The sequence below is a fragment of the Ranitomeya imitator genome, chromosome 3, assembly GCF_032444005.1.
Source record: "Ranitomeya imitator isolate aRanImi1 chromosome 3, aRanImi1.pri, whole genome shotgun sequence".
NCBI lineage: Eukaryota > Metazoa > Chordata > Amphibia > Anura > Dendrobatidae > Ranitomeya > Ranitomeya imitator.
This window is the reverse complement of record NC_091284.1, coordinates 182,847,267-182,873,621: the sequence shown is the minus strand read 5'-3', so window position 1 is coordinate 182,873,621 and position 26,355 is coordinate 182,847,267. Positions and strand designations below refer to the sequence as shown.

At 42.8% G+C, this 26,355-nt stretch overlaps 1 protein-coding gene across 2 annotated transcripts in view; it reads right to left on the bottom strand.

Annotated features, from left to right (window-relative positions):
• The window catches only part of CCDC80 (coiled-coil domain containing 80), a 181,026-nt gene that overhangs the window by 128,016 nt on the left and 26,655 nt on the right, over positions 1 to 26,355 (bottom strand). For both annotated transcript variants that reach the window (XM_069761671.1, XM_069761670.1), the window contains one exon: positions 16,678 to 16,834. In XM_069761671.1, the coding sequence (XP_069617772.1) occupies positions 16,678 to 16,834 (157 nt within the window). The remainder of the gene's footprint in view (positions 1 to 16,677; positions 16,835 to 26,355) is intronic.

The window sequence follows — 26,355 nt, the reverse complement described above, 5'->3', positions numbered from 1 at the left end:
TCTGTGGCTGAGTTCACTTCTGTGGTCACAAGTGGTATTGCAGTCTCTGGGCTTCCTCCCTCAGGTGTTTTGGTGAGCTCGTTGGCTGCCTTGCTATTTAGCTCCACCTGAGTCTGTCTTCCTTGCTCCTTGTCAATGTTCCAGTGTTGGATCTGAGCTACTGCATCTTTCCTTGGGCCTGCTGCTCTGCTAGATAAGTGCTTCTAGTTTGTTTTCTGTTTTTTCTGTCCAGCTTGCTATTAACTTTTGCTGGAAGCTCTGAGAAGCAAAGGGGTGCACCGCCGTGCTGTTAGTTCGGCACGGTGGGTCTTTTTGCCCCTTTGCGTGGTTTTCGTTTTAGGGTTTTTTGTAGACTGCATAGTTCTCTTTGCTATCCTCGCTCTGTCTAGAATATCGGGCCTCACTTTGCTGAATCTATTTCATTCCTACGTTTGTCTTTTCATCTTGCTAACAGTCATTATATGTGGGGGGCTGCCTATTCCTTTGGGGTATTTCTCTGAGGTAAGTCAGGCTTGTATTTCTATCTTCAGGCTAGTCAGCTCCTCAGGCAGTGCCGAGTTGCATAGGTAGTTGTTAGGCGCAATCCACTGCTGCTTATAGTTGTGTGAGGATAGATTAGGTACTGCAGTCTACAGAGATTCCACGTCTCAGAGCTTGTCCTATTGTTTTTGGTTATTGCCAGATCTCTGTATGTGCGCTGATTACTGCACGCTGTGTTGCCTGATTGCCAGCCATAACAGTACAAGGAGCCAACACCAATGATTCCCAATAGAGGGAAAAAAGAAATCCTGACATCATTTTTTTTTCTTAGCTCTGTCTTCAGTCTTTTTTTTCCCCTAGACATTAGAGTGCTTCAGGACACAGCTGTGGACATGGATATTCAGGCTCTGTGCTCCTCAATGGATAATCTCGTTGTAAATGTACAAAAGATTCAAGATACTATTGATCAGAAATCGATGCTAGAACCAAGAATTCCGATTCCTGATTTGTTTTTTGGTGACAGAACTAAGTTCCTGAGCTTCAGAAATAATTGTAAGCTATTTTTGGCCTTGAAACCTCATTCTTCTGGTAATCCTATTCAACAGGTTTTGATTATTATTTCTTTTTTGCGCGGCGACCCACAGGACTGGGCGTTTTCTCTTGCGCCAGGAGACCCTGCATTGAGTAGTGTCGATGCGTTTTTCCTGGCGCTCGGATTGCTTTACGATGAGCCTAATTCAGTGGATAAGGCTGAGAAAAATCTGCTGGCTTTATGCCAGGGTCAGGATGATATAGAAGTATATTGTCAGAAATTTAGAAAGTGGTCAGTACTCACTCTGTGGAATGAATCTGCACTAGCGGCTTTGTTCAGAAAGGGTCTTTCTGAAGCTCTTAAGGATGTAATGGTGGGATTTCCTATGCCTGCTGGTTTGAATGAGTCCATGTCCTTGGCCATTCAGATCGGTCGTCGCTTGCGCGAGCGTAAATCTGTGCACCATCTGGCGGTATTGTCTGAGAGTAAACCTGAGCCTATGCAGTGCGACAGGACTATGACTAAAGTAGAACGGCAAGAACACAGACGTCTGAACAGACTGTGTTTCTATTGTGGTGATTCTACTCATGCTATTTCTAATTGTCCTAAACGCACTAGGCGGTTCGATAGCTCTGCCGTTATTGGTACTGTACAGTCCAAATTCCTTTTGTCCATTACCTTAATGTGCTCTTTGTCATCGTATTCTGTCATGGCGTTTGTGGATTCAGGCGCTGCCCTGAATCTGATGGATTTGGATTATGCTAAACGTTGTGGATTTTTCTTGGAGCCTTTGCGGTGTCCTATTCCGTTGAGAGGAATTGATGCTACACCTTTGGCCAAGAATAAGCCTCAGTACTGGGCCCAGCTGACCATGTGCATGGCTCCTGCACATCAGGAAGTTATTCGCTTTCTGGTACTGCATAATTTGCATGATGTGGTCGTGTTGGGGTTGCCATGGCTACAAACCCATAATCCAGTATTGGATTGGAACTCTATGTCGGTAACCAGCTGGGGTTGTCAGGGAGTACATGGTGATGTTCCATTTTTGTCTATTTCGTCATCCATTCCTTCTGACATCCCAGAGTTCTTGTCGGACTTTCAGGATGTATTTGAAGAGTCCAAGTCTGATGCCCTACCTCCGCATAGGAATTGTGATTGTGCTATCGATTTGATTCCTGGTAGTAAATTCCCTAAGGGTCGTTTATTTAATTTGTCCGTACCTGAACACACCGCTATGCGCAGTTATGTGAAGGAGTCCCTGGAGAAGGGACATATTCGCCCATCGTCGTCACCATTGGGAGCAGGGTTCTTTTTTGTAGCCAAGAAGGATGGTTCGCTAAGACCGTGTATTGATTACGGCCTTCTTAATAAGATCACTGTTAAGTTTCAGTATCCCTTGCCATTGATTTCTGACTTGTTTGCTCGGATTAAGGGGGCTAGTTGGTTCACCAAGATAGATCTTCGTGGTGCGTATAATCTGGTGAGAATCAGGCAAGGAGATGAATGGAAAACGGCATTTAATACGCCCGAGGGTCATTTTGAGTATCTGGTGATGCCGTTTGGACTTGCCAATGCTCCATCTGTTTTTCAGTCTTTTATGCATGACATTTTCCGTGAGTATCTGGATAAATTCTTGATTGTTTACTTGGATGACATTTTGATCTTCTCTGATGATTGGGAGTCTCATGTGAAGCAAGTCAGAATGGTTTTCCAGGTACTGCGTGCTAATTCCTTGTTCGTGAAGGGATCAAAGTGTCTCTTCGGTGTGCAGAAAGTTTCATTTTTGGGGTTCATCTTTTCCCCTTCTACTATCGAGATGGATCCGGTTAAGGTTCAGGCCATCCAGGATTGGACTCAGCCGACATCTCTAAAAAGTCTGCAGAAATTCCTGGGCTTTGCTAATTTTTATCGTCGCTTCATCTGTAATTTTTCTAGCAATGCTAGACCATTGACCGATTTGACCAAGAAGGGTGCTGATTTGGTTAATTGGTCTTCTGCTGCCGTGGAAGCTTTTCAGGAGTTGAAGCGTCGTTTCTGCTGTGCCCCTGTGTTGTGTCAACCTGATGTTTCTCTTCCGTTCCAGGTCGAGGTTGATGCTTCTGAGATTGGTGCAGGGGCGGTTTTGTCACAGAGAGGTTCTGGTTGCTCAGTGTTCAAACCATGTGCTTTCTTTTCCAGGAAATTTTCTGCTGCTGAGCGTAATTATGATGTGGGCAACCGAGAGTTGCTGGCCATGAAGTGGGCATTCGAGGAGTGGCGTCATTGGCTTGAGGGTGCTAAGCATCGCGTGGTGGTTTTGACTGATCATAAGAACCTTACTTATCTTGAGTCTGCCAAGCGCTTGAATCCTAGACAGGCCCGTTGGTCGTTATTTTTTGCTCGTTTTGATTTTGTGGTTTCATACCTTCCGGGCTCTAAAAATGTGAAGGCGGATGCTCTGTCTAGGAGTTTTGTGCCCGACTCTCCGGGGTTATCTGAGCCTGCGAGTATCCTCAAGGAAGGAGTCATTGTGTCTGCCATCTCCCCTGATTTGCGGAGAGTGTTGCAGAAATTTCAGGCTAATAAACCTGATCGTTGTCCGGCCGAGAAACTGTTCGTCCCTGATAGGTGGACTAGTAAAGTTATCTCTGAACTTCATTGTTCGGTGCTGGCCGGTCATCCAGGAATCTTTGGTACCAGGGAGTTGGTTGCTAGATCCTTCTGGTGGCCATCTCTGTCACGGGATGTGCGTGCTTTTGTGCAGTCCTGTGGAATTTGTGCTAGGGCTAAGCCCTGCTGTTCACGTGCCAGTGGGTTGCTTTTGCCCTTGCCGGTCCCGAAGAGGCCTTGGACACATATTTCGATGGATTTCATTTCTGACCTTCCCGTTTCTCAAAAAATGTCAGTCATTTGGGTGGTCTGTGATCGCTTTTCTAAAATGGTCCATCTGGTGCCCTTGGTTAAATTGCCTTCCTCCTCTGATTTGGTGCCTTTGTTCTTCCAGCATGTGGTTCGTTTACATGGCATTCCTGAGAATATTGTTTCTGACAGAGGTTCCCAGTTTGTCTCGAGGTTCTGGCGAGCCTTTTGTGGTAGGATGGGCATTGACCTATCTTTCTCCTCGGCCTTCCATCCTCAGACTAATGGCCAGACCGAACGAACCAATCAGACCTTGGAAACATATCTGAGATGTTTTGTTTCCGCTGACCAGGATGATTGGGTGTCATTTTTGCCGTTGGCTGAGTTCGCCCTTAATAATCGGGCCAGCTCGGCTACCTTGGTCTCTCCATTTTTCTGCAATTCTGGGTTCCATCCTCGTTTCTCTTCAGGACAGGTTGAGTCTTCGGACTGTCCTGGTGTGGATTCTGTGGTGGACAGGTTGCAGCAGATCTGGACTCAGGTGGTGGACAATTTGACCTTGTCCCAGGAGAAGGCTCAGCTTTTCGCTAATCGCAGACGCCGTGTGGGACCCCGACTTCGTGTTGGGGATCTGGTTTGGTTATCTTCTCGTCATATTCCTATGAAGGTTTCCTCTCCTAAATTTAAACCTCGTTTTATTGGTCCGTATAGGATTTCTGAGATTCTCAATCCGGTGTCTTTTCGTCTGACCCTCCCAGACTCCTTTTCCATGCATAATGTGTTCCATAGGTCGTTGTTGAGGAGATACGTGGCACCTATGGTTCCATCTGTGGAGCCTCCTGCCCCTGTTTTGGTGGAGGGGGAATTGGAGTATATTGTGGAGAAGATTTTGGATTCTCGTGTCTCTAGACGGAAACTCCAGTATCTGGTCAAATGGAAGGGTTATGCTCAGGAAGATAATTCCTGGGTTTTTGCCTCTGATGTCCATGCCCCAGATCTTGTTCGTGCCTTTCATGTGGCTCATCCTGGTCGGCCTGGGGGTTCTGGTGAGGGTTCGGTGACCCCTCCTCAAGGGGGGGGTACTGTTGTGAATTCTGTGGCTGAGTTCACTTCTGTGGTCACAAGTGGTATTGCAGTCTCTGGGCTTCCTCCCTCAGGTGTTTTGGTGAGCTCGTTGGCTGCCTTGCTATTTAGCTCCACCTGAGTCTGTCTTCCTTGCTCCTTGTCAATGTTCCAGTGTTGGATCTGAGCTACTGCATCTTTCCTTGGGCCTGCTGCTCTGCTAGATAAGTGCTTCTAGTTTGTTTTCTGTTTTTTCTGTCCAGCTTGCTATTAACTTTTGCTGGAAGCTCTGAGAAGCAAAGGGGTGCACCGCCGTGCTGTTAGTTCGGCACGGTGGGTCTTTTTGCCCCTTTGCGTGGTTTTCGTTTTAGGGTTTTTTGTAGACTGCATAGTTCTCTTTGCTATCCTCGCTCTGTCTAGAATATCGGGCCTCACTTTGCTGAATCTATTTCATTCCTACGTTTGTCTTTTCATCTTGCTAACAGTCATTATATGTGGGGGGCTGCCTATTCCTTTGGGGTATTTCTCTGAGGTAAGTCAGGCTTGTATTTCTATCTTCAGGCTAGTCAGCTCCTCAGGCAGTGCCGAGTTGCATAGGTAGTTGTTAGGCGCAATCCACTGCTGCTTATAGTTGTGTGAGGATAGATTAGGTACTGCAGTCTACAGAGATTCCACGTCTCAGAGCTTGTCCTATTGTTTTTGGTTATTGCCAGATCTCTGTATGTGCGCTGATTACTGCACGCTGTGTTGCCTGATTGCCAGCCATAACAGGAAGACTCACTCACTCGCCGTTGTTTCCATTGGGGACACAGCCTGCGCCTGGGACCGGGTGCACCGTCCGTGCACCTGACTGCTGCTCCTGCCTCCTGCTCCGCTCATCTTTCTTCTTGGCGCTGCCACTGCACCTGCGCTGCCGCTGGACTCCTGGATGGTGGACTGTTAAATATTAATTATTCTTATTTTTATTCTGTACCGAGCACATGGTTTCTTGCTGACATTATCCAAAGCTATTTCTGTGTATGTAGCTCAGAGTATAAGTTAACGCCATATACAGGGAACACGTGATCAGTGTTGAGCATATATAAACGTCTCTTAGGAGGGGGTGGGGGGCTTTTTGTCACGTGGGGGCTTTTTGTCACGTGGGACGGTCACCTCCCTTCCTTCACCATCATTCTCCATGGACATGGGACATGACAAGAGGAACAACAGCTGTTAGCTACTCCATGCCATGATGACTTCAGACTTTCACACAGACAGATGACTTCTACCATTCAGGACCCTGGAAAGATGAGTAACAGGAGAAGCGCTGATATTTACACATGGACACTCTGTTTGTAATTGTTTCATCTACCTTTTATGTTTTTGCTGCGATGGTGGATAACTCAATAAACCACTATACTTTCGTCAGAATATCATGACATTTTTCTTTTAAGAATAACGCACCTGGTTAAGTCTTGATTAGATATTTTTGCGCAATAACGATTTTTAACATTTGGCCTAGCCAGCCAGTTTTGATTTTTTGTGCTATTTTTGCGTGAATTTCCTTCTTCTTGCACACGGGGGAAGACAGAAGAGTTCCGCTAGATTGTGCAAGTATTCAGGAATTCCACTTCAAAATTTCAAGTCACAAAGATCTCACAAGAACCTACGAATGACGGAGACTAACAGGTGTTGTACGGATTGACAGCAAGCACTGGTAGTGCTGAAGATAGATGAGCTAAAAATAGCCGTGCTGAAGTCCGGAGCCCAGCGTTGTAAAAGCAAAGGGATTACAAGCTGAGATTTCAAGGTAAGACAAATGGATTTGATAAATTCATATGCTAAATCAAGTCAGATAGACTTTGTAAGTTTGTACGGATCTAGCTTAGAAATATTTTGGTCTAATTTATTTTCAGAATGCAGAACCGCGAATTTGAATTTAGATTGTAAGCTAATGTCTAAGAAAAAAGAAAAAGAGCAACTTAAAAATATCTTACATATGGTTTATGTATTTAACGAGTTTGTCATAGAGAAGTCCAAAAAAGACAGTGTAGAAAGAATTTCTAAGGAAACTAATGATGTTCCCAAGATTGACTGTAATGAGAAGAGTGAGGAAGATGTGACACACGTGTGTGTGGCCGCCCAAGGTGACATTGACGTGTCACATGATGAAAAACAAGATGGAGGAAGCGTAGGAGAGATGACAACTGACAAAGATGATCTACGAGGGACAGATGTACAAGGGCCACTAAAAATAGACGACTCAGAGGCCCAACTCCAACTTAAATCTAGGAAAATCCTGCTAAAATTATGCAAAATCATTCCTGCATATGATGACAAAATCCATGTGTACAGAAATTCAGAGATATTTGAAAGTTTTGCTGATAAGTTTGATTTGACTAATCAGGAGAAAAATAATTTGTTTAAAATTTGGCTGCCAGTAACTTTTATGAGAAGATATTCATTAGAAATGCAGAATGAGGAGTATGAAAATATGACTGATGTAGAAAGATTAAGAATTTTGATTTTCTGTGGATTGAAAGAAAATTATCCAGATCTTGATATTCTTCTAAAATTGAAGATTGGCCGGGAAGAATGTACGTTTACTTTTATGGCCATTTTTGAAAGGATTTATAAATTGGTCTGTACGAATTTGAATCAACAATCCATGATAAATTGTTTTGTAAACAAGTTTAAATTCTTAAATCCTGTATCTCGTATAATTGCTACACAGAAAAATTCTTTATACGAATGCGCCCAATCCCTTGATTTTTCTAGAAAACACGAGAATCTTGAAAGGAAAACACATTTTACTAAGTTTTTGAAACCAGTCAGAATTCAATCTTATCAAAAGCCAAAATCAAAATCTTCAAATCTGATCCAAAATCAAATCTATGAAGTACGAAGAAAATTACATATTTGTTACAAACCGTATGAAAAGATTCAGGAGTCTATTAAAGAAATTTCTCTGAAAGATTTAAAATCTGAAGGCTCAGATCTGTCTCTAAAGATGGCGGAAACTGACAGACGGAAGCAGGTGAGTATCCCAGGGGGAGCTCAGCTGAACACTCCATTATCACAGCAGCTCTTCAAAGAGTCCATAGGGTTAAAACTGACCTTACTAAATACAGCATTTCAGATAATTGACAGAGAGTTACATTTTGGGATAGGAATTGGCTAAATATGTAATTATATTATATGATGAGTTATACAATGTATTATTTATTAATATGTAATTATTTTATTCAATATAATTCTGCAGTTATATATATTAATATAGTATACAGTAAATACTGTAGCATATTTGTATAAATAGAGATTATATTAACTGTATTTTTATATATATAGTGAAATAATTAAAATTTACTCCAGTAAAAAATATTTAGAATTACAATTAAATACATTTATTAAATATATACATATGTATAAGATATCTAAATTATTTTGTTTTGAAATAAATATGAAATTAACCTTTATCTTTCATTTTCTTTTAGAATTTTATTTTCAAAGCGAGGATTGAACAAAAAATACCTGTTTCATGAATTTATGTCTTATTCACACAGGAAGTTATATTAACTGCATGATTTTTATATATTTAACACTAACAAAATAAATAATATATCTAACAACCTAAAAATGTGTGTACTACATGTAAATTTTCTTTCTGTAATAATCTAAAACGTGTTTTTTTTCCTCCCACTGCATTGTGTGACAGATGTGAGTTAAGGAATATCATATAGCCTTGTTGTTTTAATTTTAGGAATTTTCCTCAGCTTTTACATTCAAATGGTTTCAGTAACAGGCTTGTACCGAAATAGCGTTGAAACATTCAACTCGGGTTTCTTGTAAATGGAGGAGTCCTTTCTATAGGTTAAAACATAGTGTTAGATAATATTTGGGGAATATTCAAAGGAATATTAGAATACTAAATTTAATAGATTACAATGCGCATTGATTGATAATTAGGATACAATATTTTGGGTTAATATACATGTTTTTTATTCTTTGTATGTGAAATGTATTGTGAACGTCTATGTGAGTCACATGTGACAGGTGAGAGAACACATGAGCAGCTGCTGAGTGAACTTGACATGAGATGTGATGTAAGAGTGACCAGAGCGTGGTATGTGGAATGTGGAATGTGGAATGTGGAATGTGGATGCACAGTTTGACTGAGGCCTCATGATTTATGGTATGTCAGAAAAAAAACCAACAACTTTGTGTTTAATAAATAATAAGATTTAGTTAAATTATTAGAATATTAAGATATATTTAAATATTATTATTCAACATGTATGCAACATATATTTCTTTGGTGATTATTATTTAATAAGTACAATAATACATCAATATGATTTTTCTAGAAAACCTACATTTAGAATAATTTTTCCAAATTATAATTTTATGATATTCAGTGTTTTTTTTTATAGTTACATAGATGAGTACACATCTTCAAACAAATATATGGCACAAGTTGATATGACAGTTATAAAAATAATGATTTTTCACTTGGGTTTTTACAAATTAATTTTTTCATAAAATAATATTTTTTGATATTAAGGGGGAAATGTGTTTTTGATCCTGATCACATAATCACATTTCATCAATACCTCTTCTTCACACATTTTAATAAAGAAGAAATATTAATAAGGTATTATTGGGTATAATAACAATACATATTATAAAAGTCATTTTTTTCTCTAATGAAGGGTATTATATGCAAAGCTGCATAATTTCAATATTTTGGTGATCCAAGGTTATGACAACATCTACATGAGGAAAATATTAAGGGAATGTGTTACTGAAACATAATCTCAGCATTTGTCATCAACATATAAAGGCCTTATTCTTATTTTTATTTTTTATTCTCATTTTTATTTTTCATTTTTTTTCCACTTTTCTTTCAATTTTTATTTTTCATTCTTATTTTTCATCAAGGAAAAATCAATATTTAATAGAGTAATGTCTACAAGCATATTGCTTTATCAAATATAGTGATCATATGGTTTCATTATATAAGAAATGTTTCAATTCTGAGTTAAATACAACAATTCATTCATTCATTCATTTATTTATTCATATATATATATTCTTATTTTGGTTCATGACTATACATACTTACATATTATTGGTTTATTGAACATAAATTAATAAAGTTTTAATAATAAATATCAGCACTTGTTACATAAAAGACACACTGACATCTATGGGTTCAAGAAGAAATTACACCTATGACATAAAAATGTCCAATCACATGAAGAATATGGTTAATAATATACTATCATTTATTATTATTATTATTATTTTATTTTCCAAATATAAACTCCATTTTAATATCATTTAATAATTATATGGATATTATTGATTGCTATGGTACGCTGTAACATACATAGTAACATAGTAACATAGTTAGTAAGGCCGAAAAAAGACATTTGTCCATCCAGTTCAGCCTATATTCCATCATAATAAATCCCCAGATCTACGTCCTTCTACAGAACCTAATAATTGTATGATACAATATTGTTCTGCTCCAGGAAGACATCCAGGCCTCTCTTGAACCCCTCGACTGAGTTCGCCATCACCACCTCCTCAGGCAAGCAATTCCAGATTCTCACTGCCCTAACAGTAAAGAATCCTCTTCTATGTTGGTGGAAAAACCTTCTCTCCTCCAGACGCAAAGAATGCCCCCTTGTGCCCGTCACCTTCCTTGGTATAAACAGATCCTCAGCGAGATATTTGTATTGTCCCCTTATATACTTATACATGGTTATTAGATCGCCCCTCAGTCGTCTTTTTTCTAGACTAAATAATCCTAATTTCGCTAATCTATCTGGGTATTGTAGTTCTCCCATCCCCTTTATTAATTTTGTTGCCCTCCTTTGTACTCTCTCTAGTTCCATTATATCCTTCCTGAGCACCGGTGCCCAAAACTGGACACAGTACTCCATGTGCGGTCTAACTAGGGATTTGTACAGAGGCAGTATAATGCTCTCATCATGTGTATCCAGACCTCTTTTAATGCACCCCATGATCCTGTTTGCCTTGGCAGCTGCTGCCTGGCACTGGCTGCTCCAGGTAAGTTTATCATTAACTAGGATCCCCAAGTCCTTCTCCCTGTCAGATTTACCCAGTGGTTTCCCGTTCAGTGTGTAATGGTGATATTGATTCCCTCTTCCCATGTGTATAACCTTACATTTATCATTGTTAAACCTCATCTGCCACCTTTCAGCCCAAGTTTCCAACTTATCCAGATCCATCTGTAGCAGAATACTATCTTCTCTTGTATTAACTGCTTTACATAGTTTTGTATCATCTGCAAATATCGATATTTTACTGTGTAAACCTTCTACCAGATCATTAATGAATATGTTGAAGAGAACAGGTCCCAATACTGACCCCTGCGGTACCCCACTGGTCACAGCGACCCAGTTAGAGACTATACCATTTATAACCACCCTCTGCTTTCTATCACTAAGCCAGTTACTAACCCATTTACACACATTTTCCCCCAGACCAAGCATTCTCATTTTGTGTACCAACCTCTTGTGCGGCACGGTATCAAACGCTTTGGAAAAATCGAGATATACCACGTCCAATGACTCACCGTGGTCCAGTCTATAGCTTACCTCTTCATAAAAACTGATTAGATTGGTTTGACAGGAGCGATTTCTCATAAACCCATGCTGATATGGAGTTAAACAGTAATTCTCATTGAGATAATCCAGAATAACATCCCTCAGAAACCCTTCAAATATTTTACCAACAATAGAGGTTAGACTTACTGGCCTATAATTTCCAGGTTCACTTTTAGAGCCCTTTTTGAATATTGGCACCACATTTGCTATGCGCCAGTCCTGCGGAACAGACCCTGTCGCTATAGAGTCACTAAAAATAAGAAATAATGGTTTATCTATTACATTACTTAGTTCTCTTAGTACTCGTGGGTGTATGCCATCCGGACCCGGAGATTTATCTATTTTAATCTTATTTAGCCGGTTTCGCACCTCTTCTTGGGTTAGATTGGTGACCCTTAATATAGGGTTTTCATTGTTTCTTGGGATTTCACCTAGCATTTCATTTTCCACCGTGAATACCGTGGAGAAGAAGGTGTTTAATATGTTAGCTTTTTCCTCGTCATCTACAACCATTCTTTCCTCACTATTTTTTAAGGGGCCTACATTTTCAGTTTTTATTCTTTTACTATTGATATAGTTGAAGAACAGTTTGGGATTAGTTTTACTCTCCTTAGCAATGTGCTTCTCTGTTTCCTTTTTGGCAGCTTTAATTAGTTTTTTAGATAAAGTATTTTTCTCCCTATAGTTTTTTAGAGCTTCAATGGTGCCATCCTGCTTTAGTAGTGCAAATGCTTTCTTTTTACTGTTAATTGCCTGTCTTACTTCTTTGTTTAGCTGTGATGTTATAAGTTAGGGAAATTACCAGATTTGGTATAGAATAGGGAATGAAGACTTCAATCAAGATACCGGAGATACGTTAATAAAGACTTTTCATTTTTCTAAATTCAATTGATTCTTAAAAGTTGCAAGAAGAAAAGCCGTTATCCAGAAGTTCCACAAGGTAACAATGCTATGATTTCTGAATAATAGACTGTGTCAAATACAATTCATGTCACCACTCACAACTACAGCATCCATCACTGACTATGAGTACAATATCAAAGATGAACTGTGTTATTATGTACTTATTACGTTCCAGTGGTTTCCTATCACCTATAAGACTTCCATGAAAGCTGGTGAACACTCAGGTAATAACCCTGACATGTGTCCTGTGTAGTAAGGACTGGTTATGGTGCTATGTTTGGCAAGGAAGAGTCAATGTAACCCTTGCTGTGCTGACCAAAGACGTCACACCTGTCCCAAGACCAGTGCGGACAATATGGAAGGATTCCAGATGATTTCCAAGGCGAGCCGATGTAAGTCCAGGTCTATAAAGGTGACACTGCACAGATATTAAAGCGACATTTCATCTATGGACTTTGTTTTCTTATCAACATTTGAATTTATGGACTTTGATTGACACATGACACACAGTCTCTACATATCTACATGCTATCATCCTATTTCAAAAGATTTATAATAAAGATTGTTTAAAAGAACCAAGAAGACATCAATATGAAGACCAGATGACATCAGACCTGAGATGCTTCAAGTAGATATAGGGAAGTATAATATATATTTTATATGAATATTGGTCACGGCTTACCATAACATGAATTACCATAACATGAATTACCATAACATAAATTTACATATCATTATATTATTGAGAACATATAACGATGTTATTATTAATAATATTATTTATTACATCATTTTGCCAAAGAAGAAAGTAGATTCTATTATTATTTTAATTTGAGGGTTCCAATCAATGTCTGTCACCCTCAAAAGGGGGAATTGTTAAATATTAATTATTCTTATTTTTATTCTGTACCGAGCACATGGTTTCTTGCTGACATTATCCAAAGCTATTTCTGTGTATGTAGCTCAGAGTATAAGTTAACGCCATATACAGGGAACACGTGATCAGTGTTGAGCATATATAAACGTCTCTTAGGAGGGGGTGGGGGGCTTTTTGTCACGTGGGGGCTTTTTGTCACGTGGGACGGTCACCTCCCTTCCTTCACCATCATTCTCCATGGACATGGGACATGACAAGAGGAACAACAGCTGTTAGCTACTCCATGCCATGATGACTTCAGACTTTCACACAGACAGATGACTTCTACCATTCAGGACCCTGGAAAGATGAGTAACAGGAGAAGCGCTGATATTTACACATGGACACTCTGTTTGTAATTGTTTCATCTACCTTTTATGTTTTTGCTGCGATGGTGGATAACTCAATAAACCACTATACTTTCGTCAGAATATCATGACATTTTTCTTTTAAGAATAACGCACCTGGTTAAGTCTTGATTAGATATTTTTGCGCAATAACGATTTTTAACATGGACGCGTGGATTACAGCAGCCGGAAGTGTCAGGACAGAGCGACTGCCGCCGCCGGCCCGGAAGTGACTCGTATCCATGGTGATGGCGGCGCCGGCGGTGACTGGTGAGTATTGCAGGCAGCTGTGTGAAACTCAGTCCCAGCAGCAGGCACGGCCCGGAAGTGACTCTGGCTGCGTATCCATGGTGACAGACGGTCCCGACTCCCAGAGGTGAGTATTCCGGCTGCAGCTGCGCACCGTAAATGGGCCCCCCCATCTCGCCAGGGCCCCGGCATTTGCCCGGGTACGCCGGGTGCTGACGCCGGCCCTGCCATAAGGTGTTATCAAGATCATTTCAACTAATAAAGATCATTGTAGTGATTGTAAAGTAATTACATCTGATTATAGCCAATATGCTCATTCTGAAAAGAAATCATCATGATGACTGTTTCTGGCTACAGATAAATCTGTGCTATGTGCAGCAACCGACAGGAAACAATTTAGCTCTGTTTAGCTGAACAGGAAAACTAGCCATAAATATGAGGATACGTAATAACAATCCATCGGATTTTACAGCGCTCGGCTTTATCTGCATCTGGATCTTTGAAACTGCCAAGCATAGCTACAAAAATGGATGGCCACTTTGGTCAATACCTTCTTATTTAAAGTAAAGTTCCCCATTTTACCAGCTATATTTTTTAAATATCCACCCTTCCTGTAATCTGTGCTCTAATGGATCTTGGTTTGCCAAACGTATTCCTATGAGGGCTCGCTCACACCACCATATACATCATACAAGTACTATCTGATTTTTTTTTTATTGGATAGCACTTGGACCAATGTTATTCACTGCGGCAGTGACAATGACCAATATTTTTCACTGATTAGAATCTTTCAATGAAACAAATCGTAGCATGTTGCGTTTTTACTCTAAAATCAGATGGCACATACCCATTCAAGTCTATGAATGCGGAGAAAACATTGAACTGCACTCGAATGACATCCAACTGTAGTCCAATATCCACGGACTCACAGAATGGAAAATATGAAGAATTGGAAAAGATGGAGGAATTTTCTACATCTTCTCACAGTGTGATCTGATTCTTGCATCCGACAGAATCTGATAACATTATGCTGACACCCTGGGCAAACTTGGAGTGTTACTAGCCTAATCGAACTGATTCTCTCGGATGAGAGAATCTATGGTTGTGTGACCCCGGCCTTACCTGAATTATTCCCACATGTAAAGAGAGGGATTTGTATAACAGCTATATATGCATTTTTTCTATTTATAAGCCAAAGGTCACTAGAGATGAACCTAAGTCCCATCTCCATGCATCGTAGGGCATAAAAGCAATATGAGAGCTGCTCCGCAGATGTCTTAGGAACGAGTGTTACCTTGAACTGGAGGTGAGCATGTTGAAATCTAATTTACAAAGGAAAATCGAGCAGCTTGTGAGTGGGGCCCTTCAGGGTCTCCAACAGACTTTTCTTCTAGACACTGAATTTATAGGAGGACATGGATATGACCTATTTCGTCTGAAATAGTGTAGTCTAGGCTTGAGCGAAACGGATCGGACAAATTCAAAAGTCGCCGACTTTTGGCAAAGTCGGGTTTCATGAAACCCGACCCAATCCTAGTTTCGTATGACGCGTTTGGCGCCATTTTTTCAGCCAATGAAGGAGCGTGGGTAGAGGGATGACATAGGTCTTAGGGGCGTGGACGCCTATCGCCATCTGGTCGCTTGTGCGCTGTAGCAATTTGCAATGTGTAACACCAGCTTTTCTGTTCAGGGACGGAGGAGAGAGAGAGAGAGAGAGAGAAAAAAGATAGATTTCCCATTGACTTTGCATTGGGTTTCGTGTTTCGGTCGATCCCCGACTTTTCGCCATAATCTGCCGATTTCACTCGACTCGACTTTTGAGATAGTCGGGTTTTGCGAAACCCGACTCGACCCTAAAAAAGTAAAAGTCGCTCAACCCTAGTGTAGTCATCGAAATAGTGTAGTCATCTGTGTCCACCATATGCCCCTTTCCCAGTACTGATGGGTCAGGGGCCAGAATACTGCACGATACAAATACACATATGCTAATAAGGCTTTCAAAGAAGTATTAAAGTGGGTACATTACACTTTATACTTAAGCCTGACAATATTCCTTCTCTTTTTCATTTACCTGGGATTGCTCAACACCTCTACTCTCCCTGTGGGTGATCTACTGGAGAATGGACTTGATCTACGGAAACCACACCTAAGTTCTACATTTCTTTTAACAGGATGTTATGAAAAATATTTTCCTCTGTTAACTCATGCAGCACGCGCGGAAAACCAAATACAATGTATGAGACAGCAAATCCTCTAAGGTTACTTCTCCAGAAACATTGCTGTGTTGCAGATTATGCCATTCATTAGCATTGATGAAGATAAAAATTTGTGTAGATGCTACATAAACAGACTACAAATAACACAATGGCTATCACAACAACCACTGTCTTGAAAATGACATGCTTATCAATAAATGGTACCAACACTTGGAAACCTTAAATCAAAGCCTGGTTACATTGTTGAAGCTGTATAAAAAAAAATAAAAAAAGGGAAAAATAAATCATTTAGCTATTCTTGAATTTAAGCTAAACAACGTTAGATTGTACAATAATCTGAGATTATAACTGAGTCATCAATATACTCTGGGAACAAAGTTGTTCTAGTTTCTGCCATATTTCAATCAAACGTCATCACCATGAATAAACTGTAATAAATGAAGATGTTATTTCAAAATCAGAAGAACATTTCCCAAAATGAGACTTCATTGTGGAAGTTAATATATGAAGAATAGCTTACCTAGTTGGAAGTGGTCAATTTTCATTGTGCTGTTGGTCAATGTTCCAAAGATTGTGATAATTGAGATCTTTCTTACGGCCATCTCACAAACTGTCTCCAGATACTCATCACGTTGCTGGGAATACATGTTGTTCTCCTCCTTTGGAGTTGTGATAAGCTGTATGACACATTTGAGATGTTCAAGAATAAAGTGAGTAGAATCTTTTTAACAGACATTAATTAAGGTAATCGTTGCCTAAAAGGGAGTGCTGCATCCCATTAATTGTTTCCTCTGTTCTGTACATAACAACTCCTCATTGAGAATACCAGCAGTGCTTGGCATTACAAGTCCGTTTACAGAGACCAACAGGCACCACTAAACGACTGCCAATCGGTAAACACTTTTATTGATTGGCAGTCATTTAATAGCCTGTTTACACAGGCAGACCTCGGTAAATGAGGCACACTTAATGACCTGTAGAAGATCGCTCAATGAACATAGGCTACCATTGATCTTGGCAGTGCGAGTCCTGCTTACACAGGACGATGCACCACTGAGAACGATGATCTTTTGCATTGCACAAAAATAATTTCATTTGATGAATGATCATTTTTATTTTCAGCCTGTTTACACTGACAGATTAACGGGAAATGAGTGTTTTTAGGAACGCTCGTTCATAATAATCTTACATTATAGATGCAGTTTTAGTCCCATTCAGATACAGCCTGTACTAAAAGTACTGTATATGTATGTCTAGAAAATGAAGGTGACACAGTGCGATGCAGAGCTACAGAGACCTTAAACAGCGGATTAGAAGATGCGCTAGACTCCACTGACCTAATGTTGATAGCATAAATTAAACAAGCAAACTAGAAAACTCCTTTAACTAATGACCTCTGAAACACTTAGTGCTTTAGCATATAAAAGGAGTAACACACTTTGCTTGAACTAGTATGTTGAGAGCAGCCACCATTTTGCCAAACTTAAAAGGCTGGTCTCAAGTCATCTCTTGATGGAATTGGACACCTCCTGCACTCACCTGAGGATGTGCCCTGATGTTACTATCGTCCCTATATGGGTTCTTTCACCCCGTCGTCGAGCAGAATACCTAATCCCTCACTTTCCCTGCTCCTATCCCTAAGTAGGGAACTGGCAGGTGAGAGCACTGGTCCCACCGCTGCACTAATACAACACAGGGGAAAGTTACAGACAACAAAGGATCAAAGAAACAAGAAACACCACACTTAGCATTCTCTGCTACAATGCACCACACAGCAGAGTAAGGCACCAGATATCAGTATTCAGCTGAAGAACCACAGCACTCAGCAAGCTCCTGTCTCCAGCTAGGTTGGTCTCCAAAAGAACCTGTATAACCAACAGTCAGCTGATGCATCAGGTGACCTTTTGAAGGATGGTGGGAGAGGTCACCAACCACATCAGCAAACCAGGCAGCAATGTAATTACACCAGCGGCCACCAGGGGGGCGACTGCATTAACCCCTGAAGACCTGAAAGGAAAAAAAAATTAATCTTAGAGGTTATATCTGCAACAGATCCAGGCATGGATCGTGACAGTACCCCCTTTCAATGAGGGGCCTCTGTACCCTCAACACCAGACCTCACCAGACAACAACCTATGGTGAGGATGCCTCGATCCACCAGAGTTCACCTCGGCAGTCACCTGACCCTCAGGTTTATGGCAAATGTGGCCTAATGGAAATGCCAACAATGTAGGCTCTGGAGGCACCTCAAATCACCAGAGCGCTGACCTGGGGAATGAGTTGTATACATGCATAACTGGGGGTAACTCCAACTGAAAAGTCCCCAGGCTGAGAATGGATGACACCCTATATGGCCCAATCACTCTAGAACTCCAGGTCCCAGTTGCATACTTCCACTTGATGTTTTTGGTGGACACCCATACTGTACGTACTCATTCACAAACAAGAGTATCCTGCAACCTTGGGGACAGACCCTGCCTATAATGGCTACTAAGGGCAAGATCATGGCTCACCAGAAAAATTGGATGGTTGGTTATAATGTCACGAAGTGACTGTCCTGGCGTGACATGACCCGATGGAGGGGGCAGTTACAAAACAGCAAAACACACAAGGGTACACCAGGGACATTTTAACAACGGTGGGCCCGTAGGGAATGGGAAATTGGACACCTCCTGCACTCACCTGAGGATGTGTCCTGCTCTTACTATCGTCTCTGTATGGGTTCTTTCACCCCGTCGCCGAACCGGATACCTAATCCCTCACTTGCCCTGCTCCTATCCCTAAGTAGGGAACTGGCAGGTAAAATCACTGGTCCCACCGCTGCACTAATACAACACAGGGGAAAGTTACAGACAATAAAGGAACAAAGAAACCACAAACACCACACTTAGCTTTCTCTGCTGAAATGCACTGCACAGCAGAGAAAGGCACCAGATATCATTATTTAGCTGAAGAACCACAACACTCAGCAAGCTCCTGTCTCCAGCTAGGTAGGTCTCCAAAAGGACCTGTATATCCAACAGTCAGCTGATGCATCAGGTGACCTTTTGAAGGATGGTGGAAGTGGTCACCAACCACATCAGCAGGCTAGGCAGCAATGTAATTACACCAGCGGCCATTGGGGGAAAAACTGCATTAACCCCCGATGACCTGAAAGGAAAAAAGTTTTAATCTGGGAGGCCAGATCTGCCACAGATCGAAACATGGATCGTGACTATTGTCTATTGGGTGGCTTGACACAAGGAATGTAGCTCATGTCCTGGACACATCTGTGGGTGGTGGCTCTTGAAGCAATGACTCCAGTTGCAGTCCACTGCCTGTGAATCTCCCCCAAATTTTTGAATGGCCTTTTCTTAACAATCCTTTCAAGGCTGTGGTTATCCCAGTTGCTTGTGCACCTTTTTTCTACCACACTTTTTCCTTCCACTCAACTTTCCATTAATATGCTTGGATCAGCACTCTGTGAACAGCCAGCTTCTTTACCAAGGACTAGTGTTGAGCCACCTCCCTAGTGTTCGGTTCGGTTCATCGAACAGGGACGTGTTTGACGAAATGTTCGTCGAACGTTCGACGAACACTTTCGAACTCCATTGAAACCAATGGCAGGAAAACACAAACACATACAAACACATGGAAAACACATAGAAAACACCTTAAAAGGTGTCCAAAAGCTGACAAACTGCTCAGAAGACACAACAAACACATGGAAAAGTCACAACTACATATAGTCAAGCGAAAAGAAAAGAGGTGGAGGAGTAAAAGGAGGAGGAGACACAGATATAGGCATGTCATGCCCTTCTAAAATCAAGAAAGGCTGGAGTAAAAATCTAAACTCACTCAGGTATTCTACCCGGCGGGTCCATTCAAAACACTTTGCTTAGAAGACGTAGTGGTACCCCCGTTGGGAGTTGTGCCAAAAACTGAACCCAATACATTCAGACTAATCTACCATTTGTCATATCCAAGGGGCAGGTCAAAAAACGACAACATCTACGCGGAACCAAGTACAGTACTATGTACTGTACCTCCTTTGACGAGGCAATCAGGCGGGTCAAGAAGTTGGTAAGGGGCACCCTAATGGCCAAAACAGACATTGAGAGGGGTTCCGATTACTACCTGTGCCTCCGAATAGTGTCCTCCCATTAGGCTGCTCCTGTGAAGGAGCATACTAAATAGATCGCTGTTTGCCCATGGGGTGCTCCATATCCTGCTCACTATTTGAGGCATTTAGTTGCATCCTTGAATGTGTTGTCATGGACGTTTGTAAGGCAGCACATATTATCCATTACCTCGACGACTTCTTCTGCCTGGGCTCAAAAGATTCGCCACAGTGTGAAAACACACGGTAGTCCACCAGTGAGAAGGAGAGAGCTGGAGGGAGAGTGGACACCCCAGAGCCGAGGGGTTAGATTGAGAAAGAAAGAAGGCGGTGTAGCTTGCTTCATGGGTGGGGTACTCTGCTGAGTAGCAGAAATTGCTACTAGGCCCAAAACGATTTCCTGGGCTAGATGCCATTGCAAAATAGTAGTTAGGTAAACAGGCGGTGTAGCTTGCTTCATGGGTGGGGTATGCTGCTGAGTAGCACCAAATTCTACTAGGCCCAAAAGGATTTCCTGGGCCAGATGCCGTTAAAAATAGTACTTAGGTAAACAGGCGGTGGGTGGCTGGGCTACTCTGCTGACTAGCAGACACTGAAGCTTTGGAGCAGACCTCTGAATCCCAGGCCATAGTATGAGTAAACAACGCTGCAGACGACCTCACCCACCTGGAATTGACAATGGCAATGTCATGTAAAACTCAGCAAGGGGACTAAATAAAAGAGTCTCCATTTTTTCCAAAAATTCAGCCACAGACACCACTTAAGTGGCATCAATTTCGCCAGAGTTTTTTAAAACGGTTGGTGAGGTGAGTTTCAAAAATCATCAAGCTTTTAATCTCCCCAAGATGACACAGGGATAGAAAAGTCCTTGCGGATCCAGGATTTTTTCATCTTGATGAACGTTAGTCTGTCTACATTGTCACTGGACAGCCGCATGCGCTTATCTGTCAGCACACCACCAGCAGCGCTGCACACACTTATTCAGAGAGAACGCTGGCTGCGGGGCACGACAAGATCTCCAAGGTGTGAGTGGCGAGCTCAGGCCATTTTTCAAGATTGGAAGCCAAAAATGAGCAAGGGTCCAGTTCCACAGTCATGGCATCGATGTTAACTTGGAGATACTCTTGTACGATCCTCTCTAGGCGTTGGCTGTGCCTCAGACTTCTTGTCTCCTGTGGCCTTGCAAAGGATGGTCTAAAAAAATCTTGAAACGATTGGAAAAAATTGCTCTTACCACCAGATACGATGTTACTGTTACGGTTTGAGCGATGACTCGATAGTCCCACGGTTGGCAAGTTAGAACTCAGAGATTCACTACGTGCACCACTGGTGTTTTGTGGAAAAGCAGATGTTAGATTCTGTAACAGTCTCTGCTGATACTCCTGCATGCGTGAATCCCTTTCTATGGCAGGAATTATTTCGCCAAATTTGCTTTTGTAACGGGGATCTAAGAGTGTGGCAACCCAGTAGTCGGCATTAATTCGGATTCTGACAATCCGATGGTCATGTTGCAGGTAGTGCAACAAGAAGGCACTCATGTGTCTTGCGCATCCAGGAGGACCAAGTCCTTGCTGTCTTGGTGGTGGCGAGTTGAGAATCATGCTTCCTTCGTCTGCCCTCTCCCCCCCAACCTCGCACAACAGAAATTTGATCAAGGTCTCCCTCATCTGATGAGTCTTCCATGCCCAGCACCAGTTCATCCTCCACTTCTTCCTCGCCTCCTGCCCCTTCCTCAACAGTTTGGCTGCTACCATGCGCCCTCAGTAATCTCTCTCCCCCAGCCTCCAATGCCAGCCACCTTGGTGCTGCCAACCTTCTTGACCTTGGAGATATGATCCCTTCTGCATACGACTCCTCCTGTTCCTCCTCCTCCTCCTTTTGTTTCACCACCTGACTCCGAACACTGTGTAAGGTGTGCTCCAGCATGTAAATCACCAGAATGGTCATGCTGATAATGGCATCGTCAGCACTAAACATCTTTGTTGCTATTTCAAAACTGTGCAGAACGGTGCATAGGTCCCTGATCTGAGACCACTCCTGCAGCGTGATTTGCCCCACCTCTTGATCTCATTGGCCCAGGCTATACATCATAATGTATTGCACCAGGGCTCGTCGGTGCTGCCACAGTCGCTGCAACATGTGCAGAGTTGAATTCCACCATGTGGGCACATCGCATTTCAGCCGGTGAACTGGCAGGCCCAACGACTTCTGCAGAGATGCAAGTCGTCGAGCTGCGGGATGCGAACGGCGGAAGTGAGCACACAGCGACCGTGCCCTCTGCAAAGGCCATCTAGTCCGGGATAGTGGGATAAAAATTGCTGGACAACCACGTTCAAAGCGTGAGCCATACAAGGCACGTGTGTGACATTGCCCCGGCGATGGGCCGCACCCAGGTTTGCAGCATTGTCGCACACAGCCTTCCCTGGCTGCAGGTTGAGTGGAGACAACCATTGATGGAACTCGGTCTCCAGAGCTGACTACAACTCCTCAACTGTGTGACTCACATTTCCCAGACAATTCAATGTAAACACTGCCTGATGCCGTTGAGCCCTGGTGACAGCATAGTGAGGAGGTGTGCAGGATTCCTTCTGCGCAGTTTCCAACGCGGGTGGCATTACCAGACAGGCTTTGGGTGCAGGTGGAGGACCGAGAGGAGGTTGAGGAGGCAGAAGCAGTGGAGGAACTTCTAGATACAGAGGATCGATGAGCAACTCGTGGGGACGGCAAGACTTGGACAGCAGCCCCTTCTCCTAATGTCGCCGTAGTTACCCTGTGCCCAGTCACCGACATGTAGCGGCCCTGTCCATGTCTACTCGTCCAAGTGTCTGTGGTGAAATGCACCCTGTCACACACAGAGTTTCTCAAGGAAGCGGTGATGTTGTGTGCGACATGCTGGTGTAGCACAGGCACAGCTTTCTTTGAGAAGTAGTGGCGACTGGGCATCTGGTACTGGGGCACTGCGACGGACATAAGGTCTCGAAAATCCTCTGTGTCCACCAGGTGGAAAGGCAGCATTTCTGTAGCCAACAGCTTGCAGATGGAGAAATTCAACCTCTTAGCTTTGTCATGGCTTGGAGGAAATGGTCTTTTTCTTGTCCACATCTGAGGGACTGAGGGCTGGCTGCCGTGCTTAGACAGAGTTGAGTAGGGTATCCCCGGCAAACTGCTGGTCTGTGAGGAAGGTGCAGGAGGAGATGTTATGTTGCCTTGATCAAAATGTGGTGTCGATGTCAGACAGCGCTCAACACCAGCAGGTGTTTCCACTTGCAAATGTCCTGACGACCTGCCAATCACACTGGCTGTTGCGGGTAAAGAGGTGGAAGGTCTGCATCCAAAACCATGTGCGACTGCTGTCCCCACAGTCACAGAGGATGAAGAGGACATGGATGCACTTGATGGGGCAGATGGTGGTTAAACCGGGCCACTAGGCCGCATTGTAGCACAGTGAGCTTCCTACTGCAACTTATGCCTCATATCCATGTGACGGTTCATGCATGAAGCACTCAACCTAGTGATTTTTTGGCCTCTACTGAGATTTTGTTGACAAATCTTACAAACAACATGAGTTGGGTCATCCTTTGCAATGTCAAAAAATTCCCAGGCTATGCAAGGCTTAGAGCCCATGCAACCTGAAGAGCCACCACGATTTTCTGGTCTGAGGCACAGTTGGGGTTGAGGATGCAGTTGTTGACGTGCTTCCAGTACTCCGTGTCTGTCCAGGAAGGCGCACCGTTACCTCGTCATCAGACTCGTCACTAGCATCCTCCTCCACCTCCTCTGCTGACCTCATGGACTGGCAGACTGGGGGTTGACAGTAAGTGGGGTCTACAACCTCGTTATCATCATCCTGTGTGTTCTCACACCTGTCGTCCTCAGAGCCAACCTGTTCCTGCCCTGACCGAAAAGTCAAGTTTTCGTTCCAATCAGGTATCTCAGTCTCATCATCATCTTCCTCATTGTCTCCACCAACAGGAGTTACAGTTTGGGAACAAGGGTCTACATTATGCTCAGAACCTACTTCATCTGGGCTTGGATCTGACTCACAAAGATTCTGGGCATCAGTGCAGATCATTTCCTCATCTGGATTCACAGAAGCTCTGGAGCAGACCTCTGATTCCCAGGCTATAGTATGCATAAAAGCTCTACAGATTCAACCCTGTGTGTTACCCCATGCTCAGACGGGCAGCTGGAGACTTGGGAGCTGTGAGGAAGCAAGTGCGATTGGGGTGACAACTCTGAGGACTGGAGTAGTTGTGATGTTGAAGTTGACATGGAGGAGAGCCCACTTGAATGAGCACTTGATATCCGTTCAAGCACCTGCTGTTTTTGTGCCTCATCTGGAATTTTTGGCGATGCTTGTAGCGATGGTCGTAAGAAAGGGATCATATCAGATTGTCCACGAAAAGAAGTAGACATCTTACTTTGGCTGGAAGATGGTCTTTCTTCTGCAGATGTTACTGTTGCTTTACCACCTATCCCATGGACACAACCTTTTTTCCCTTTCCAACACACCTATTCCCCTTTCCACAAGCAGCAGGCCTTTTGCCACTCATTTTAGTGCTTAACTAATTGGCAACTCTGTATCTGTAGTTGTTGGCACAACAACCGATGGATGAAAACCGAGCAGAACTGAGTGGCCAAACTGTGGTACTAGGCCCAAAACTAATAACTGGATTAGATGCAGTGAAAATAGAGATGCACAGGTGGTGTAGTTAGTTTCACAGGCGGGCTACTCATCTAACGTGCAGACACTGCTCCTAGGCCCAAAACGAATAACCGGATTAGATGCAGTGAAAATTGAGATACACAGGCGGTATAGTTTGTTTCACAGGCGGGCTAGTCTGCTGACGTGCAGACACTGCTCCTAGGCCCAAAACGAATAACCGGATTAGATGCAGTGAAAATTGAGATACACAGGCGGTGTAGTTAGTTTCACAGGCGGGCTACTCTGCTGGCGTGCAGACACTGCTCCTAGGCCCTAAACTATCAACTGGATTAGATGCAGTGAAACTTGAGATACACAGGCGGTATAGTTTGTTTCACAGGCGGGCTACTCTGCTGAAGTGCAGACACTGCTCCTAGGCCCTAAACTATTAACTGGATTAGATGCAGTGAAAATACAGATACACAGGCGGTGTAGCTGGCTTCATAGGCGGGCTACTCAGATGACTATCAGACAATGCTACTAGCCCAAAAGGATTGGCTGAACTAGATTACACCAAATGCTGTAACAAACACTTGCACAGCACTGGCACAGACCTGCCTGGCAAATAGTGCTATGAACTGCTGTAACCTACCCTGAAAAGGGCTGATATTACAACTAGTCCCGACTCCTCCCGACTCCCTAAACCTATCTCTCTGATAATTCGCTCCAAAAAACACTCTTAGTCTGTATAGCACCCACAGCAGCAGCGGTGCCGTCTAACACTAAGCTGCAGCAGTGAGGAAATGGTGGCGACGGGGCAAATGGCTGGTTCTTATAGGGCAAGGACATGTGACATACACAGCCAATGACACATGCCCTTGCTTGTGTGTATCACATGCACATTGCTGTGTGTGTGTGCACTGCTGTTAGGCTGAAAGACTGCACCGCCCCACTGTAAATGCGGGAAAGAAAAAAACAATGGAGATCGGCGTTATTTCAGCACAGATCTACCCCCCGCCTCCCCGCCCACTATACACTGAAACAGTCTATTAACAATGATAAACAGTTTTATTGTGCAAATCAAGCTAGGCTTTTGGAGAACGAACAGTTATCGAACAGAAACTTGAACAGACGAATTTTAAACAAATTGTTCGGGTTTGTCGAATGACTCTAACACCGCCCAAAACAGCTCGAATTTGAAATTGGTGAACAGTTCGACTCAAACATCGCTCTTCTTTACCAATGACCTGTTGTGGCTTACCCTCCTTGTGGAGTGTGTCAATGACTGCCTTCTGAGCACCTGTCAAGTCAGCAGTCTTCCCTATGATTGTGCAGCCTACTGAAACAGACTAAGGGACCTTTTTAAACACTTAGGAAGCCTTTGCAGGTGTTTTTTGTTAATTATTCTAATTTACTGAGATAATGCCTAAGGGTATGTTTCCATGGTCAGGAAA